Source organism: Myxocyprinus asiaticus, chromosome 17 (genome assembly GCF_019703515.2).
Source record: "Myxocyprinus asiaticus isolate MX2 ecotype Aquarium Trade chromosome 17, UBuf_Myxa_2, whole genome shotgun sequence".
In the NCBI taxonomy this organism is placed as follows: Eukaryota; Metazoa; Chordata; class Actinopteri; order Cypriniformes; family Catostomidae; genus Myxocyprinus; species Myxocyprinus asiaticus.
Genome location: NC_059360.1, coordinates 47,786,004 through 47,806,152, shown reverse-complemented (window position 1 = coordinate 47,806,152; position 20,149 = coordinate 47,786,004). Strand labels below are relative to the sequence as shown.

Below are 20,149 nucleotides of genomic sequence, written 5' to 3'. Positions count from 1 at the left end.
TGAAGTGATGTCTGGCCAGTACCGGCTGTAGTTTGTCATCATTACTCAGCGATACATAGCAGTGGAGTCCAATACCAAGCAGTAACAGAGCTGGATCTGGCCGGCTCTGGTAACCTTGGGATATGAATCAGGTTGAGACAGGGAAACAAATAGAATTTTTTGCAGAGCTATAGATTATGAGAAATGTTTCTGGTTCTGGCAGGCCTAACTAAAGCAGCCAAATTGTGAGTTGATGGATAATTAGGTGTATGCCTGGCTAAATAGATGAGTCCTTAGTCTAGACTTAAACTGAGTGAGTGTGTCTGCGTCCCAAACAGTGTTAGAGAGACTATTCCATAGTTTAGGAGATCTACCTCCTTTTGTGGATTTTCTAGGAACTATTAACAAGCCAGAATTTTGTGATCATAATGAACGTGATGGAATATAGTGAGTCAGAAGGTCACTTAAGTATTGTGGAGCTAGACCATTCAAAACTTTGTAGTTAATAGATATTTAACAGGTAGCCAATGCAACGAAGATAAAATGGGGCTAATATGATTATATTTCTTGGTTCTAGTCAGCACTCTGTCAGCTGCATTTTGAACCAATTGAGGTTTATTTATTGATCTTGCAGTACATTCTCCCAGTAATGCATTACAATAATCTAGTCTTGAGGTCATGAATGCATTAAGTTTTTCAGCATCAGCAACAGAGAGCATGTGTTATAATTTAGCAATATTTCTCAGGTGGAAGAATGCTGTTATATAAACATTGGAAATTTGATTTAAGGACAGATTGGTATCAAATATAACGCCTAAGTTCTTTGCAGAAGAAGACGACATAACAGTACATCCATTGAGAGTCAAATTATATTTTTGTGGCTTATTTTTAAGAGGTTTTTGATCCAATAATTAGTACCTCTGTTTTATCGGAATTGAGTAGAAGGAAATTTCTGGCCATCCTATCTTTGATTTCATTGATACACTGCTAATTTGGAGGATTATGAAATTTCGTCGGATTTAGAAGAAATATAAAGTTGGGTATCGTCGGCATAACAGTGGAAACTTATTCCACGATTCCTGATAATATATCCCAGGGGAAGCATACTGTATATAAGGAGAAAAGCAGAGGCCCTAAAACTGATCCCTGTGGCATTCCATACTTATCTTTTGATTTGACAATTCCAAATTTACACATACAAAGTGGTAGCGGTCTGCTAAATAGGACCTAAACCATGCTAATGCAAGTCCACTAATGCCAACATAATTCTCCAGCCTATTCAAGAGAATGTTATGATCTATCGTGTCAAAGGCAGCACTAAGATCTAAAAGCACTAGAAGAGAAATGCAGCCGCAATCAGATGATAAGAGCAAGTCATTTGTAATTTTGATAAGTGCAGTCTCTGTACTGTGATGGGGCCTAAATCCTGACTGAAATTGTTAATATATACAATTTCTTTGTAGAAATGAACATAGTTGGGATGACACTACCTTTTCTAGTATTTTTGACATAAATGGGAGATTTGAATTTATATTTATATTCCAATATTCGAAGGGTATGTATCCACAGAGGTCTGGACTATAAGCTCAGAATATCCGCTTGTCCTATAACCGTGCCTGATCATCACACTACACCAAAGTAATTCATGGGGACTCAAATGGAACACAAATGGCACAGTTTCCTCAGAATGACCCCATTATTGCAAAGAGCATCACCAATAATTAACAATTTGTTTAGATGTTTTACTTTGCTTTAGTTTTGATTTGCAAGCTTTGATAGATTTGAGCAGTCATTCAACATTTCCTAAACACAAATGAGCCAAAAATAGCCTCCTTAGAGGAAAGTGTGATTTTGAGTTCATCCATACCCTGGTGAAATCACACGCTCTTTAAATAGTAGCGGATTTCAGTTCACATTAATCAAAATCTCACTCTTGTCCTCCGTAGACCATCGTGCGAGGGAGTATGATTGGCCACGGAGACTACATCTCAGCCATGCTGTCAGACATGAACCGTCTGTCGGTCACCAGCTCCAACTCTCTGCGCAAGAGCAGCCCGTCGGCGCGCAAGAGAGCGCAGTCGCTCGGCCGCCTCGGGGAGGTGAGCGAGGGCGACACCTACCAGTATGAAGGACTGGAGCCATCTCAGGATGAACTGGATGCTCACTGGGGCGACAAATCACGGAACATCCACAGCGAAACCGGTACGCCATACATGGGTCTAAAGAAAAGCATCACGCTGCAGCCCAATGGCGTGCTGCCTAGAGCAAAGTCAACCTATGAAGTCAGCATGAGCTCTTTGGGGGGGCCTCCACCTCCTCCGGTCCTATCCGCACCTCCTCCACCCCCCATCCCAGTCCCAGAGCCCCCCAGAACTATATATATGGGTGGAGATGTTGGGAGTCCAACAGAGAGATTCATGATGAGGAGAGAGTTTCCCATTGTGTTCGCACACAACCAGAAACCCATTACCTGTTTCTACAGTCCCATGATGCCCATGCAACCACCTCATGGGGATAGCGGGGGTCTCACTACTGATATGAGGACTGCAAACCGACTACTGGTACACCCGCAAAACAGTCCTGGGAGACCGTACTCCTCATATGACCTTAAGGTAAACAAACATGTGTTATTTGTTACTGTCTCACTTGATAATCTACCATAAATTGATGAAACCAAAATTGACCACATTAGAAATTGTCAGTAAATGAATCGGTGAATCTTATAAATTTAGCAGCACAAGTGAGGCGCTGGAATTTACCTTGGTCCCATTTGACATCTGCTCAACATGCAATGATAGACAGTTGCAAACTCGTTACAGGGATCAATTTAACTACTAGCACGAGTAATTGAAGAAGAGTGTTTGCTATGTTCTTATAATCTATATACAGTATTTACTGTTGTGTAGGTCTGTTTTACTCATTAAATGAGTTGGCTTAAATTAAATTAAATTATGTGTTGCGTATTGCAAAGCCAAAATACAACATCCACGCATGTGGACGTGGGGTCGCACAAGGATACTTTAGAAGAACACAGACTGCAGATCACTGACCGTGGAAAAACAGTAACATGTTGTTATTTTCTTGTTTTTCAATGATATAGGCAGACACTTTAAGGCACCAGCCAGGCTATGTGCACAGCGGTACCAGCAGTCCGCTCGTGAGCGGCACCAGGCCACACAAAACTGTCCATGCTTCTTCTAGCTACACTACTGGACTTTCACCCAACATCAGTTATCGACCCACCGGCCCTGACCCCTTTATGAGACACTCTGGCTGCCCAAACCCAGGACTGTACCCCAGACAGGACAGCCCATCTCAACCCAGACCCTCACCCACCGGTTCACTGGCCAACAGCCCCCCGGGAACCTGTTCCCCTGCGTTCAGACCCCCCCAGCACCCCTCGCCACGACCCCCGCCCGACCCACCCAAAGTGACCCATGAGCAGTTCAAGGCAGCTCTGCTGATGGTGGTGGATAAAGGAGACCCGCGGTCGTACCTGGAGAACTTTGTGAAGATCGGAGAAGGTTCCACAGGTGTGGTGTGCATCGCCCGCGAGAAACACAGCGGACGGGTGGTGGCGGTCAAGATGATGGATTTGAGGAGACAGCAGCGGCGAGAACTTCTCTTCAATGAGGTGAAACATTAGAGAATTTCAAAATAAATTGTCTACATACATGCATGTTAACATAGTCAATAAATGTTGCTTACTCTTTTACAGCGCAAAAGATTTAACAGAGCCCTCAGTTCAATATTGTGAATAAAAAACATTCTGGTTTGTTCACAGGTAGTAATCATGAGAGACTATCAGCATAGGAATGTGGTGGAGATGTTCAAGAGTGCTCTTGTGGAGGAGGAACTCTGGGTAATCATGGAATATCTTCAGGGAGGAGCTTTAACCAACATTGTGTCCGAAACCAGGTATAAAATAATACCATTTACACTAGTGGGGACAAGCGCATCATTTATCTAGGAATGCAATTTTGTGTATTCCTAGAGGGTTCTCAGTAGCGTTCAAAAGGGTTTGGCCCTAACCCTAACCCTAACAAATTATACAGCTCAAATAACACATTTTTGAACAGAGGAATTAATTGAGTGTTTTTACAAAAATACAAACTTAGGGGTTAGGGTTAGAGTGCTTTTAAACACTCAGGTACACTTGCCCCATGGACTTCCATTGTAAATGCATGACTGTAAACACATTTTTTGTCATTCTTAACAACTAAAGGATGAGTTGAGATTATTTTCAGTGGTAATCAGCAACGTCGCAGAGCCCGTTTTGATCCCAAAACATTACTTCAAGGTGACGTGCATGTACTGAATATTTGAGGTGACTCGTGTACTGGGATTTTCCTGTGATCACAGTATTGTCAACATTATAAATGCACACCCTCAGGTTGCTCCCAAGGGTCTCGGCTTGTAAATAGTGTTCTGTAAAGTGCTTTGGGTGGCATTAAAGTGTCTTTTAACATGTTGTGTTGTTGTAGTATTTTATTCACACCACAAGAGGGCAGTTAACTCATTGAACTGTGGTGTGCTTTGGTTGTGTGTGCCAGTATAAGTCAGCTGCACACTCTTTATCCTATGGTGAAAGCTTTCATTTGATTATACAATCAGATTAGAAAATATTGTGGTGACATGAAGGGAGAATCTGATTAGTGATTAACTTAGTTTGGTTAATGCAGCTCTCTTTGTGTTTGATATAGTTGTAACACGATCCACACAAACACACAAAAACACTCTCTCTGTATGTCACGTCCCTCAGGCCTCAAAGTGCAAACTGGAACCGGCATCAGAGAGAAGCACAAGATCTGACCTAAGCTGCATTGAGTACAGCATGTTTGCCAACAGGATTGATTGAACACAGATTGCCAGAGGGCAAAAGACAAGTCAGAATAGGGCAAGATTAGTTCAGTTCAGCAGAATGTTTGGAGTTTGGCTGAATTTATCCGGTTGCCTTCAGGAATAATTTTTCCAACTGATTTGGGATTTACAGGGAATGATATGACATGAATATATTAAAAGGTACTTGTGCCTGGGTCTGCGTCTGTTTCTTCCACATTCTCAGATGTCTTTAAGTCTTTAAGAAGTTTTTGCACTTTGTATATTCTTGTGTAAGAGAGATTATAGGCACTTACAAACAAAAGGAAGATTTTTTACATTTAAAAAAATTTAATTGGTTCTTCCCTGTGCCAAGATGTAAGGGTGTTCTAGATGGTTGCCAGGCTGTTGTTAGTGGTTGCTAGGGTGTTGTCAGTGGTTGCTTGATGGCCCAAGTGTCAATGACGTGACACATTTTATTTTAGATTTTATTTGTCCGGAAGTTTTAGTGTTCAGAGTTATTTTGATATTTGTTTCTGGGGCTTTAATTAAAAAACATCATGTGGTGTAACCGCCCGGAAACAGAAAAGTCTCATTAAAAACTTGAAAAAATGGTTACTAGAACAAGTCGAGAGCTGAATGTGTACGGCGGTAGGGATGGGCGATACCACTTATTTTATTTTCGATCCAGTACCAATAAAGTCCAATATCATCGAAACTGATACCAATACCGATACTTCTATTAAACTGATTTTTTTGCGATTTCTTGTGAAAATATGGGTATTTAAAATATTATTTTTAGTCATAATTCAAGTCATTATTTTTTTGAGCCTAATCAGAAAATTATTAGATTTCTGTTTTGTTTATACTTACAGAAATAACCATGGTTTCACTACAGTAACTATGGTTTAACCATGGGATTTATTTAAACCATAGTTACCACACAACCATGGTTACTACTACAATATTACTGTAGTAAAACCATGGTTTCATTTTTTAATATTTGTTTAAAAATAAGCAGGAAATTTTGTTTTAAAATATTAATATAAAAAAAAAAAAAATCTGATATTTTAATACATTTTACATATTTTGTTCTGGTCATATGGAGTAACCCTAAAAAAACATCTTTATTATTGACTCAAAAATTCATGATATTTGTAAAAAAAACGTAAAAAATACTTTACATTTTTTTATATGAATTAAATACAATTTTATTTACATTTTAATTAAATAAATAAATATATATATATATATATATATATATATATATATATTTTATTTATTTATTTATTTATTTTTTTTTTTTTAAAGATTTCTTATTTTTATCACCTCGGACAACCTTATATGTCAATGACCCCTCCGAATCACAAGAGCTCAACTTTCATAAAGTGTTTCTCGGCATGTCTTTAATTTTTTGTCATCATATATTCAGGTTGAGCGAGGAGCAGATTGCTACAGTGTGTGAAGCCGTGCTGCAGGCGCTTGCATATCTCCACTCACAAGGTGTCATACACCGAGACATCAAGAGTGACTCTATCCTGCTCTCACTGGACGGCAGAGTGAGTCCAGCTGTCTCACTGTTTCTCAAATCGATTTTTTCAGCTACTTTTTTCCTTATGTTTTTCCCTATCAATTTTCAAGACTAATGCAAATACATTTACTCCTTTTAATGCTGTGCAATCTTAGCTGTGAAAAGCATTTTACAGTACGCAACACAAATCATAATAGTGCAATGTCTTACTCTGTTCTCGTGTTTCTGATGTAGATCAAGCTGTCAGACTTTGGATTTTGTGCCCAGATCAGTAAAGATATTCCAAAGAGGAAGTCTTTAGTGGGCACTCCATACTGGATGGCTCCAGAGGTCATCTCAAAGTCACCTTACGGCACTGAGGTAATAACAGACAACATCGATTAGATGTTAATGTTATTGTCAGGCATATAGAGTTACCCCAGAGACTAAAGTTTACAGTTGTGTTGTCTGAACTCTCCAGGTGGATATTTGGTCTTTGGGAATCATGGTGGTGGAGATGGTAGACGGAGAACCTCCATATTTCAGTGAAACTCCCGTAGCTGCGATGAAGAGACTGAGAGATGAGCCAGCGCCAACTGTACGCAATGTTCATCAGGTAAGACACGAGCCAAAAATCTCCATGAAATACAGTGAAATAAAGACAGATGCCGATAACAAACAGAAAGAAAAGCAGCGGTGCCATTTAGGCCTTTCGCCTCTTAAAAAATGCCCAATTCCCACTAATTAGTAGGTCCTTTGGTGGCCTCACCTCAATCCGGGTGGTGGAGGACAAGTCTCAGTTGCCTCCACATCTGAGACCGTCAATCCGTGCATCTTATCACGTGACTTGTTGTGCATGACGCCACGGAGACTCACAGCATGTGGAGGCTCATGCTACTCTCCGCGATCCACGCACAACTTACCACACGCCCCATTGAGAGCGAGAACCACTAATCGCGACCACGAGGAGGTTACCCCATGTGACTCTACCCTCCCTAGCAACCGGGCCAATTTGGTTGCTTAGGAGACCTGGCTGGAGTCACTCAGCACGCCCTGAATTCAAACTCACGACTCCAGGTGTGATATTTAGTGTCAAAAAATAATGTAATTTTTTTTCCAAATTTGTAATAACAAAGCCAGTTTTTCCAACGGCGCCCACAAGCCCAATTCCATACAGTTTTTTTTTTTTCTCAAAAATTAGACCAAATTTGACTGAAAACCAGGAGTTATTCATTTTTCATTTTGTGATAAAACGATGTAATAACAGGGTTGAACGTAAAGTAAGACTTGGTCTCTATTCACTCAATTTACTGAGTTTGTGTTCTCTGACTTTCTCTGACTCTCCATCTTCTTGGGCCCAAACTAGAAATCTTTATCAAGTTTTTTTATTTATTTTTTTATACTCTTGACTGAGTAACAGGGTTGAGTTTTTAGCATATAATTAGCAAACACACAAAATATGGCTAGCTAGTGTCTATGCTAATGCCATGTATACATTGAGGACATTTGACAGATTCACATAAAATGTATTTATTTGTGATTAATAAATTACTTTCATCTATAATTTAGGTAAACAGTGTTGAGCCAGTGCCTCATCCGTAAAGATAAAAATATCGCAGAAAATACAGAAAAAAGAATAAAATCTTTTGTAATCTCATGGCATTCATGAAATTAAGACAATGTCACTTCCTGTTGAGCATGTGATTTTTATGGAATATTTCAAATATTTAATAGGGGTGAAGGTGTTCAGGTAACAGGGTTGAGTCAATATTATGCGACACAACTAAAATGTAATTTTTTTTCTCACTAATAATAAATTACTCATGACTAAATATGTTTTAAGCATAATATAAACAGTGGATGTACAAATAATACACAAATATATATACTTTTTGAAATACTATAATGTTTATTTTCATTTAAACTGTGATCCAAGAGTGGAGAGGGTCATGAGAATTTTTTTTTTTTTTTTTCAGCTGTATATTGTAGATATTTATATTAATTTTAATTTTTTATTTATGTTTTAACTTATTTTTAATTTTAACATGCAAACTTACTGGTATGTTGTCATGAAGGTCATTCACCTTAATTCTGAAATGGAGTTTCATACCACAATTTATCCACTGGTTATTGTCATTCTTTTTAACACAAACACTCCTCCTTTATGTGTAACTAAGGCTAATCATAGAAAGCACCAGATTCACAAATGTCAGCGCTATTCGCCTGGCGCAATTATCATGGCACTATTAACAGCAGCGCATGCATGCACACACACATGTACACTGGTACACACTTTCACATGAACATTTCCAGACACACTAACCCAGATTTTAACCATATGGAATTGACATTAGTAACCATACACTGTAAAAACTGTCTGTAATTTTAATGTTGAAAGAATGCAAAAATTCTACAGTAAAGAAACTTGAATTGGTTAACATATATGGTAAAAAAAAAAAAAAAAAAAAAAAGAATAATCAGTATTTCCCAGAAGTCCCTGCGTGCATCACATTTCATTATATTTTATGGGAATAGTTATGTTTCTTCTTATTTTTAATATAATTTATGTAAACTGGTGTGTTCTGCATTATATTTAATGTAGTTCAGTGAATGTTTATTGCATTATTTTAGTGTCACATGTGTTATCCTGATGGTGTTTTGTGTTTGTGTGTGTGACACTGTGCACTCTTGATGAACTTTTGTAGTTACTACAGTGATTAACAATACATTTTAAAGTAAAAAGCAGACTTTTATAGTTCCAGAAGGTTAGGAAATCAAGTTTATATAATTTAATAATATAAACGGTAGTGAACCGTAAAATATACAGGCATCAAAATTACATCCTGTAATGCCTGAAACATGGTCGGCGTATTTTTTTTAAGGTACATTTCTGCCAACCACGGCTGCCGGTATTTTACCGTAAATTTAACGGATTTTTTTATTTTATTTTTTTACATTTAAATAGTAGTATAGTAAATGTGATATTATATAAGACATGTTGTTTGCTGAATTAAATAATTGGCTTTTATATTTGGATTGTATTAAAGCATAATTCATTATAAAAATTTTATATGGAAAATATTTATATTATTAATTTTCATTTAATTAAAATGTATTTATTTTTACAATAAATGTTTTCAAAGCAACTTTACAGAGAATTTTTTTTTCTTTTTACTGTTTAAAATTATAGCTTTAAATAGAACAAAACAATCATGATTAATCTTGTGATTTCAGAATGAAACTGACATTTTTGTAACTTTTTTTTCCACTGAAATTATTCACGTGAATTTACGTTTTTTAAATTTTTTTATTTGTATTATTCTTTTTCTTTTTTTTTTTTTTTTTTTTACACCAAAATACCATTATGTTATGCTGCAATATTAATTATTAATAATTTTAACACAAAACATTTACAAGGTTGGAACCTATAAAATAAAATAGAATTCCACATCAAATATTTAAGTGTTATTATGTTCAAAATACTATGACAAAAAAAAATACATTGGGTTTATGGAGCAAGTTTCATAGATGCTGCAGAAGTGTATTTGTTAAATTCTTTGATATTTACTAAAGTTTGCTAAAGTAAAATATTTCAAAATGTATGATTAAATATTTTAAATATTAATTACTTTTTTTGTGTGTTTTTTTGTTTTTGTTTTGTTTATATGAATCATTTTTACTATTTATTTGCATGTAGTTATATGACCTTGTTAAATACAATGTAAATGTCACCAGTGGTGCAAAAACTGGCAGTCAAAGCCAGTAAAAACGTTCAAGGTGTTTACTGTAGTACCAATAACCGAAACAAAAATAAATAATGTCTTGAAGCCCTATAACATCCCGTTTCTCTTCAGGTGTCACCAGTACTGAAGGATTTCCTGGACCGGATGTTGACGCGAGATCCACTGGAGCGAGCCAGCGCCACCGACCTCCTGGAGCATCCGTTCCTCCTGCAAGCCAGCTCGCCACAGTGCCTGGTGCCCCTAGTGGAGCAATACCGCAAGCGCATGTCTCGCTGCTGAAGTTCCCTTCATTCGCGCCCGCTCGCCAGCGCCCGCTCGTTCACACGGAGGCCCCTGAGGGCCCCACACAGTGTTAGATGCCCTGCCGAAAAGACTGTGGCTTTGTCGAGCAGCACCTTTTTTTCTCCAGAGGAAGCAGGATTTAGGTGTTTGTTTGGTGAGAAATGAACTGTATAAACTCGGACAACCGTTTTCTTCTCAAAGAGGTCTTCTTGGTTGAAATGGGAATGTTTTCAAACGTTTATGTTTTCCAAAGTATGCAAGAGCGCTTTCGGTGGAGGAAAGTGTGGATGAGGTGTAAACATTGCAAAAAACAATGCGTGTTGAAATGAAAACTGAGTAATGTGGATGTGGCCTCAGACTCATATGGAACCTAATGTAAGACTAACGCAAAATGAGAATAATAGTAATTTACAAGTTCTATACATTGCCCAGCCCTTCGTGTTTTCATTTATTAACTATTTTGTCATATTTGATGCCGCTTTGAGTAATAATAAGTTTAACAAATTTTTACTATACTTAACGACCCATAAATGACCCCCATTGTGGCTTTAAGTTCATATTTGTCAGTTTTGAGGTCATCCATATGCTAGTGCACTCCTAAACATTTGCTAAATTAACTTTAAGCAGATTTACACATTTAAAGGAATAGTTCACCCAAAAATGAAAATTCAGTCAGTGTTTACTTTTCTTTATGTCATTCCCAACCCCTAAGCTGTTATTTTCCTGTGCAACACAAAAGGAGATGTTTTTAATAATCTTCACATAGGTCTTTCTTTTCCATTGTGAGCACGGGCTGTTGAGCACCAAAAACGATAAAAGTAGTCCATAAAAGTAGTCCATACCAGGGGTTTTCAAACTTTTTGATGCTAAGGACCCCCAGTTTGAGAAAAATACTAAATGTGACATAATCAAGACATTAAAAATTAAATAACTGTCTTTTATATTGTGGTTGTATTAAAGCAAATTAATTATTAATCTTTTATATGGACAATATGTATAATAAGTTTTTCTTTGTCTTCTAAATTTATTTGTATAATACTTTTCACAATAAATACTGTAGTTTCGAAGCAACTTTATAGATAATAGTGAATTACGAGCCCCTATTTCTTAATGAAAAAAAAAAAGTCATAATATTTTAAATTATGTTTAAATTACAGATTTTTTTTTTTTTTAACTTTTTAAAATGATGGCTGTCATTGGAACAAAATAATCATAATTAATCTCATGATTTCAGAATGAAACGGCAATAATTTTTAATAATTTTTTTTTACACTTTATTTTGTTTTCACTGAAATTCTTCACAGACCCCATGTGGCCCCATGGGGGGTCTCTGGCCCCTGTTTGAAAACCCCTGGTCCACATGACTCAACTTTTGAATCAAATATGGTGCCTATGGGGCACAGGTTGACATCTGATATTATTGATGTTCAACTTGCATTTTACTGGAAAAATACGCCAACATACGGAGGAAACGTGCCCTTGCCAAGCCATTTTTAAAATCTATTTAGCTGATTTCCCTGCTGTACCAGCACTGAAAATGTAAAAAGTCTGCAGATCCTGCGTGGGCTTGAAAGAGATTTTACGGCACAGTAACCATATATTTAGACTGTTTTAACCACAGGAAATCAATGCTTAAGACTGGCTTGCATGGCTGAACCGTGGCACACTTCGCTTGAATCTTAATTTAAGGAAAGGAAAAGTTTTCAGAAACAATGGCAAAACTGATGTCATTTGTTTTCTGCTCTATCAGGTGTGAAAGGTTTGTATGAGCCATTGTAACCAATTGTACATATTTTAATGACTTTTTTAATGGAATGAGCACCTGCTTTTCAAAAGGGTGCTGTGAATGGTTTGTAAACTGTGTAAATATTGCACCTGAGCTTGAAAGGTTATTCTTTCTAAAAACTGCTCCGATTTTAAATCAGCTACTGTAAAAGTGTCAGGCGAACAAATAATGTACATAATCATATCAGGGGAAAACCCCGTATTTGCATTAAATTGCATTGTTATTTAATTATGAGAGATGAAATCAAAATATTGTTTTATTTATTTTTTGTTTATTGGTGTGTTTACACTTTGGATTCAGTGTTCATTGTGATATTTCTGCATCCTGTTGTACTGTGACATTTCCAGAATTCTTATATTGTAATACAACTTTAGAAGAGAGAGAGAGAGAGAGAGACCGTTTTTAAGGGCCGTTCACACAGTATGCATCCCTAACTATGGCTGTTTGTGATTTTGTGATTTGAGAGCAGTGAATACTAACTTCGGCTACCGTGTGGCTTTAAAACTGACTTGAAATATAGTGCACAAATACTACTTTTATACAATTTTTTTTTGTCCTATTTGAGCTTTACAGCCACAACATTTCAAGTTAAAAGTAGTTTCAAAAATGTTTCTCGAGACCGCTCCCTTCTATTAACGTCTGTTGCGCTGTGCAGCCGTTTTGCAAGGATGCGTTCTGTGTGAACGGCCCCTTATAGTTTGCACAGCTCTGTGTATGACACTGAAATGATCAGAGCAGCTGAGAACACACGACTCATCTCACCTTCTTGCCACAACATGTTTTGTGTGCTTGTGTTTGTATGTTTGTTGTTCATGAAAAGAGAAATATACATTAATTTTTTTAATGAATAAATCCTGCATATAAAAAAAACTCACTTGAAATCAAGATTGGTCCTTTCACAAACAGATGCTTTAAGCTTTATTAATTTTATTTTTAAGTTTATTAATAAATTTGTCTATCAAACAAAGCAAAGATACTGAATATAAACATATTTACATTATACAGTAGATATGCATAGATATATACAAAACAGTATTGTTACTCCATACAAATCACAATTTTCTGTGTATATAATTCACTTTTTATTCAATGTTCTAATTTTTCTTTCAAGAAAACATATAAAAAATATAACATGCATACACTGTAATGAAGCTATGTATGATGCATGTATGCATCCAACAGAACACAGACACTCTTTTACGGTGCAAAATGTCTACAGAGGCAATAATTGACCTTGAGAGATGCAGAGAGCCAAAGTTATTACAGTCATTAAGTACATGGCTATTTATAAATGTTAAACACCTGGGCGTTATTTCTGTACATATAACTTGCATCAGTGCTGTCAAAAACATTGGAGTCTATGGAGTGAAGCGTCAGCGTTGCCCTCGACACCGCATCACGTTTCCTTTAAGCATCGTAATGCGATGCTCAAAGTTCAAACAGTAAGTTCCAACTTTGAAATTAAACTTGGATGAAGCATCAGCCAATGATTACCGGACTATTTACTAATAAGCAGTAGCCAAAGTCTGGTCCAACTTTACACCAAAGTGTCTTTCCACACATGTTTTTGTCTCACTAATGATGTCTTTTAGATTACAAAGCAACAAGAACTATTTAAAAACTGTCAAAATGTTTGAAGAGACGTTGAATAATGTTAATAATTTCGAAGCAATGCTTGTTTCTTGGAGGGGACAGCGGTGTTTGATGCTAACGTGGAGTCATAAACATCTTTAAATTCGTATTTAAATGCCTATATGAGGCTAGCACAGAGTTATAGTTATCTTAATATAATCTATTCATAATTGCACATTTATGAGTTAAATAACTCAGAATTACTCTCAAATATGTAATGCTAGTCACATGGAGGACACAACGGCGTTTGAGTGGAGCGTTGGAGCTTCGACGCAAGCTATGTGGAAGCCACTTAAAAGTCACAAAATTAGTATTTAAATGCCTATATACGAGGCTTCCACAGAGTCCAAGTTATCTTAATAGAAATATATATATTATCACATATTTCAAAGTGAAATAAAGCAGAATTACTCTCAAATTCTCTATCTGTGATGCTAGTCACATGGAGGGCAAAGTGGCATTTAACAATGGCGTTGAGTGGAGCTTTGGCGCCCAATACAAGCCATGTAGAAGCCGCTTAAAAGTCACTAAATTCGTATTTAAATGCTTATATATGAGGCTTCCACAGAGTTCAAGTTATCTTAATAGAAATATGTTCATTATCACACATTTAAGGGTGAAATAAAGCAGAATTACTCTCAAATTCGCATCTCACCCCGCTGATGCTGTCCACACTCGGCTGGCTGTTCACTCTCTGATGAGTGTGTGAGAATGGAAAGGTTTCTGACCGGGACATCTTGGCTTTCAAAGTCTGGCCCGCCTCGGTCGGACAGTCTCTGATGTGCCTCATAAATTCTGGAGCTGTGAATCTGCGCAGCAGCCTGGTTCCAAATCCAGCAAGTCCGGTGGGATGAGGTTTGATTCTCTCAGGTTCAAGTTCTTCTCGATTGAAGAGAAGTTTGTTCTGTCTGCCAGTTTTGGGAATACTATCACGCTCTTTTCTACCCTTAATCTCACCAATCTGTGATTTCTCAAATCCTCCAAGGTATTCTGATTTCACAGCGTCATTTATCTTCATGTTGTCACGGCAGTAGAACTTTGCCACAAGAGGTTTCTCATCCTGAAGCGACGCTCTTTTGAATTTACTGGCAGATCTGTTGATTTCATGAACGTCACCTTGATAGGACTGTTTCCGGCCAGTTCTGAGGTCCAAATTAAGGGATTTGGCTTTTCCCCAGATAGGAGCATCTTCATTCTCGTGTTTGAGCCGTTCTGGATTGAAATCCAAACTTCTGGTGGTGCCAGCTTCTTTCAGAACAGAGTTTTGAATCTGTTTTGAAGCAAACAAGATATCCTGTCCATCTTCAGTTGGACGTCTCTCCTCCAATCTGTTCAAAGTTTGGCAGTGGTTCATATCCGCTCCATCAGGGGATGGCGGTTGACGTCTGAAACGAATTTGCAGGCTGTTGCCATCTCCCACGCGTAGCTGTCTCTGAAACAAGGCTGGGAAAAGTTCTTCATTTCTGCTCTGGATTTGTTTGGAGAAGCGCTCTAGAACTTGCTTGGGAAGTCGATTGGGCCACCTGAGATCTTCTGCGGGTTCTTCAGAGCTGTCGGTCAGACTTACCGCCTTCTTTCCACAACCATTAAGGGCTTGAACACACTGGTTGTGTCCAAAGAAGTCCGCTACTTGCATGGCGGAATGGCCTGCGTGGTTGGTGCGCTCTAACCGCAGCCCGAGCTTCTTGAACGCCCTAACCAGGAACTCAAGGACTTGACTGTGTCCTCCACAGGCGGCGTACATGAGCGCACTGTTTCCCCAAGTGTCTGTAATTTCAGGATCGGCGTTGAACTGCACGAGGAGCTTTACAGCATCCAAGTGGCCTTGTTCACAAGTGAGACTCAAGGCTGTGCGGCCATGGTCATCCCGAATGTTTACATCTGCACCTTTTTCCAACAACAAATGGGTGAACTTTGATCTGTTTGCGTTATCTTGAAGGCACACTGCAAACATCAGAAGCGTACGACCGTTTTCGGCTTTCGAGTTGATGATGCGTCCATCCAAAGCGTCCAGGACGAAGCGAGCGAGGTGAACTTTGCCACTCTGCATGGCCTCCAGGAAAGTTTTTGTGCCAGAGCCCTGACACAAATCCTTCGGTCTCAGCATCATGACCGAAATCTTCTTAAAAAGTCAAAGACTGGATAATTTGGACTTAAATGAGTGAATTAGTCCGTAGTCGTTGTTGTTGTTATTGGCAGGCAGCTCAAGAGTTTGAGTGTCGACTAAGAAACTAAGAGTCTCGTCTGTGTTTTTATACCTCTCTCTCTCTGTCTCCACGCCTTCTCTGTGTTGCTACGGAAACAGCCATCTGAGAGCAGCGATGCTGCTGTGCCGTCAATTCACAATTGCCTGTTTTCTCAGTCAGGAGGAGAAAAAGAGAGAGACACTAATTCGATGAAAAGAATTACTCAGTGGTAAAAACACAGGTCTCCTTTATTCTCTTTGAAAGATATAAAAGGATTGTCACTTTCCGTTGCCCGAGCAACACCGTTTTCATACTCAGCATTAATGGCCTTCTATCTATCTGAAGAAAAAAAACTGAAACTACATTTTCTGAATAGGTTCAAACACAGAGCTCTCTGTAAATGCTTAGAAAGGTTTTACAGGTCAAGGAGACATATGGCCGTTTAAACACCCGAGTCGTGCTTTATGAAATCGTAGTGAAAGTTTGTTAGTGTAGATTTTATTTACTGCTTTAATTGTTTTAATTAAGACTGACATCAGACAGTCATTTTGCTTTAATGAAACAAATGCTCTCATTAACAACATCTGGTCCAAATCTAGTTTACAAAGAGATGCAAGATTTACTTGCACAACACAATTTAATAATTTCCTTTAAAGGTATATTTCACCCAGAAATTTAAATTGTCATAATTTACTCGACCTCATGATTTTATCTAAACCCGTATGACTTTCCAACCCGGTCTCATGACAAGTTGTAATAATAGTATGAGATGGCTCGTACAAAAATGTACGATTTTTACACCCAATTAGAAAAATTTGAAAAACAAACCGACGAACAATGTTATTACGATTTTTATAAGTTAAACCCCTAACTCAAACCTAAATCTAATCACCTAACCATGATTTTAATAGGAAAATATATTTTGTACCGCAAAAGAAAGACAAAAATCAAGGTTTTTAACAAGCATTCTTACTTTTAACCCAAAACCTAAACCTAAACTATAAGGTCTAACCCCTTACCCAAGCCCTAAACGTAACAGCAAAATGTTGTGTACCACAGAAAGGTAGAAAACGTCGGGTTTGGAACAAGATGAGGAAAGTATATTACAGGTTATTGGGTAACACTTTATTTTAAGGGTCCACAATATTGCACTAGTTAAGCATGAATAAGACAGTAATTAATAATTAACTGAATGTAGAGTAAAGGCTATCTTAGCCCACTGATTCTTGAGATAAGGGACAACAATTTTTTTAAATCAGAGTTTTTATTTTTTAATACTAAATTAATTTGAAACTGATATATTTGTAGACAAAGGTCGCAGCTAACGAATGATGTAAGGGAACAGGTTTTTATAAATACTTTTTTTTAATTTTTTTTTTTTATTGACATTTATTCACTTCATAACTTGCATGTTACTGTCATTTGTGTCAACTCCGTCAGACACACCAAAAAGCATGCTATTTTAATTTGATTCCTCCAACAAGTGTAAAGTCTTTAATTATCTAGTAATATTGTTCAGTAAAGGAGTTAAGTGATAAAATACATTCAATATGTTTTTTTCTGTTTTCATACTATCCTGAAAGTTCTGACTGAGTTGACAAAATGTTATATTTTTCCATATTAACCATGTGTTGTACACTAGAGCCATTTTTCCCCCTCAGTTGAAGCTGTCTCTATAAACCAAACTAAAATGCCAAAATTTATCCCACAATTTTAACAGAAATTATATTAATTATAATGACGGAGTTGACAAGTTGAAGCTATGACTACAGAGACTTATACATTGTTTGTTTAAAATATGAAAAATATCAAACGTACCAGACCACGTGTCCTACTGTTGCATCCACCATGAGCAGGAAGTGGGAAAGGGGTACTCGGAGTTAAAGCTGATCAGGACATTTTCTGATTTATTCAGGATTTTAAAAAAGAGTTGACGCAAAGTGAGGACACAACTTTAGTAGGCATTTTTTCTTATGGAAAATATCATTTGACATTTTCTTAATGTATTGTTTGATATATTACAGATCCCTACCTTTCATTTGATATTTATATTTATGAATTTGTTGCATTTTTAAACACTTTGTTTAACAGTTTAACATTGTGACCTCTTGCTGAGGACAGGTTAAGTTACATGTGCTTCCAAGTATAAAGCATGCATTTTAAAATATTCTAATGAAATTATTTTAAAAATAAGTAAAAAATGCCCTGAGTATACACATTTCCTTTCCAACTTTTCCAGTATTTTTATTGTTATGAATTTATTGATTTTTAAAATAAAGATGACTTTTGTATGTAAGACATGTTTTGTCCCTTATCTCAAGAATCAGTGAGCCATAATTTACAACTTATAAAACGTCTTATTTTTGTTTAGAAAGTAATGCAATAAACGCTCAATTTCAGAGACCGTATGTCAAGTTAATGAAACAATATAAAGCCAATAATATAGGCTAATTAGTATTGGCTTTACAAAGCTGTTACTAGTAAATTATTAACAACGTGACCCCCTGTTCTAAAGTGAAAGTTAATTCTACTCAAGTAATTAGTTTGTTTTGCACATTTCAATTGTGATAAATTAAGCTTACTACAAATTAGGGTTCTCAATTTAATGCATTAATTCTGTGTAATTAATTAAATAAAAAATAACACGTAAAAAAATTTAAGCAATTAATCATGTCTCCAGACCTTAATAAAGAATAATTCTTATATCTGAGCAATTCAAGCTTGTAGTACCACCTGTTTTCTCCAGGGGGCAGTAAGCGAAACTCGCTGTACAGGCAATGTGCAGCTTATACAGAGAACAAACCACACTTACAGTGAGCAGACAACAAAAGAAGAGAACACGTTATTGCATTCAAACACAGCTTGATGGAACGCAGGGATCTCAGTTTCAACTTGACACAGCGACCTAAATACGGTACGTTTATATTACGCAATGCAACCGAGATGTTCCAAAAGTATCCGTCGGATGCAGGTGTACATTGACGCGTCCTTAAACAAGCCCTCATAATAAATCTCAGAATGATTGACAAATTCAATTGCAAAATTAATTGCTGTGAACTGTAGACCAATGATTGGCTTATGTTCAATAATATGCAAATAATAAATATATTGCATTCTAAAGACACTTTTTGTATTGTCTTTTTTAATGCTTCACTCGTGTGCCTAAATGTAATGCATTTTATTTATCTGTATTATTATTTTTTTAATAATAAATATATTTTAATTATAATTATTTAAATATAATGATTTATAATTGTTTAATCATTATATATTTAATTATTGTTATTTGAGGGGCTTTCTCAGCAAATATTTCAGTGTGCGATTAATTGTGATTAATTAATCGGCATACCATGCAATTAATTTGATTAAAAATGTTAATCAATTGACAGCCCTACTGCAAATACTGTAATTACCTAATAAATATCAAACAAATTAACACCTTGTGTTAGTAAATGTTTCACTTCAGAACAAGGAGTCAAATTGTCTTTAAGATTTAATCAGTTCTTTAGTAACAATTTAGTAAAACCAATACTAATTATTTGTAATAGTTCAATAAACTTAAAATACCACCTAATAAGTGCAAAACATAAAATGTTAAACTACATGAAACTTTCACTTTAGAACAGGGGGTCAGGCGGTTTTTATTAATTTATTATTATAAGCTTTTAAAAGTAAATACTAATTAGCCTTAATTACTGGCTTAATATTGTTTAGTAAACTTGATATATGATATTTATATTGATATCTGAAAAGAGCATTAATTGCATTACTTTCTTCACCAAAAGAAGACATTTAATATGTTATAAATGATGGCTAAGATAGCCTTTACATTCAGTTAATTATTAATTACTGTGTTATTCATGCTTAACTAGTGCATTATTGTGGACCCTTAAAATAAAGTGTTACCAGTTGTGGACATGCATCAGTCATATTGAACTGCATAAATAAATAAGCAATCAAATTTGCTCACAGATTTTTCCGTTCTTAAAATAAAAAGTTGGATGGGAGGCTGTAGCTCACATTTCACGCCTGTATTGTATCGATTTAAAATTCTGTTTGTAAATTGCATGGTCTCTATGGGAATAAAAGTTGTACCTTTTTAAATTCTGAATATTAAACTTCAGCGTGTAATAGAGGTCGACCGACAGTGGATTTTGCCGATACCGATAACTAAGGTGGTGGGAAAGGCCGATAACCGATTAATCTGCTGATA

General features: G+C 36.5%; 2 protein-coding genes across 2 annotated transcripts in view; one reads left to right on the top strand and one right to left on the bottom strand.

Annotated features, from left to right (window-relative positions):
- LOC127455177 (serine/threonine-protein kinase PAK 4-like) overlaps nt 1-13,005 on the top strand; it is a 43,150-nt gene extending 30,145 nt beyond the window's left edge. Inside the window, exons 3-9 of the mRNA XM_051722837.1 lie at nt 1,926-2,591; nt 3,080-3,613; nt 3,764-3,897; nt 6,230-6,356; nt 6,563-6,688; nt 6,789-6,923; nt 10,162-13,005. Coding sequence (XP_051578797.1) covers nt 1,926-2,591; nt 3,080-3,613; nt 3,764-3,897; nt 6,230-6,356; nt 6,563-6,688; nt 6,789-6,923; nt 10,162-10,329 — 1,890 coding nt within the window. The 3' untranslated portion in view covers nt 10,330-13,005. The remainder of the gene's footprint in view (nt 1-1,925; nt 2,592-3,079; nt 3,614-3,763; nt 3,898-6,229; nt 6,357-6,562; nt 6,689-6,788; nt 6,924-10,161) is intronic.
- Nucleotides 13,006-13,014: 9 nt separating this feature from the next.
- LOC127455188 (uncharacterized) lies at nt 13,015-15,959 on the bottom strand. Its single transcript, XM_051722867.1, has one exon. The coding sequence runs from the start codon at nt 15,858-15,860 to the stop codon at nt 14,361-14,363; it is 1,500 nt and encodes a 499-aa protein (XP_051578827.1). The 5' UTR covers nt 15,861-15,959; the 3' UTR covers nt 13,015-14,360.
- Nucleotides 15,960-20,149: the final 4,190 nt, after the last annotated feature.

Excerpts from the sequence above, each read along its gene's own strand:
- LOC127455188 (XM_051722867.1), bottom strand. The coding sequence starts at position 15,860 with ATGATGCTGAGACCGAAGGATTTGTGTCAGGGCTCTGGCACAAAAACT.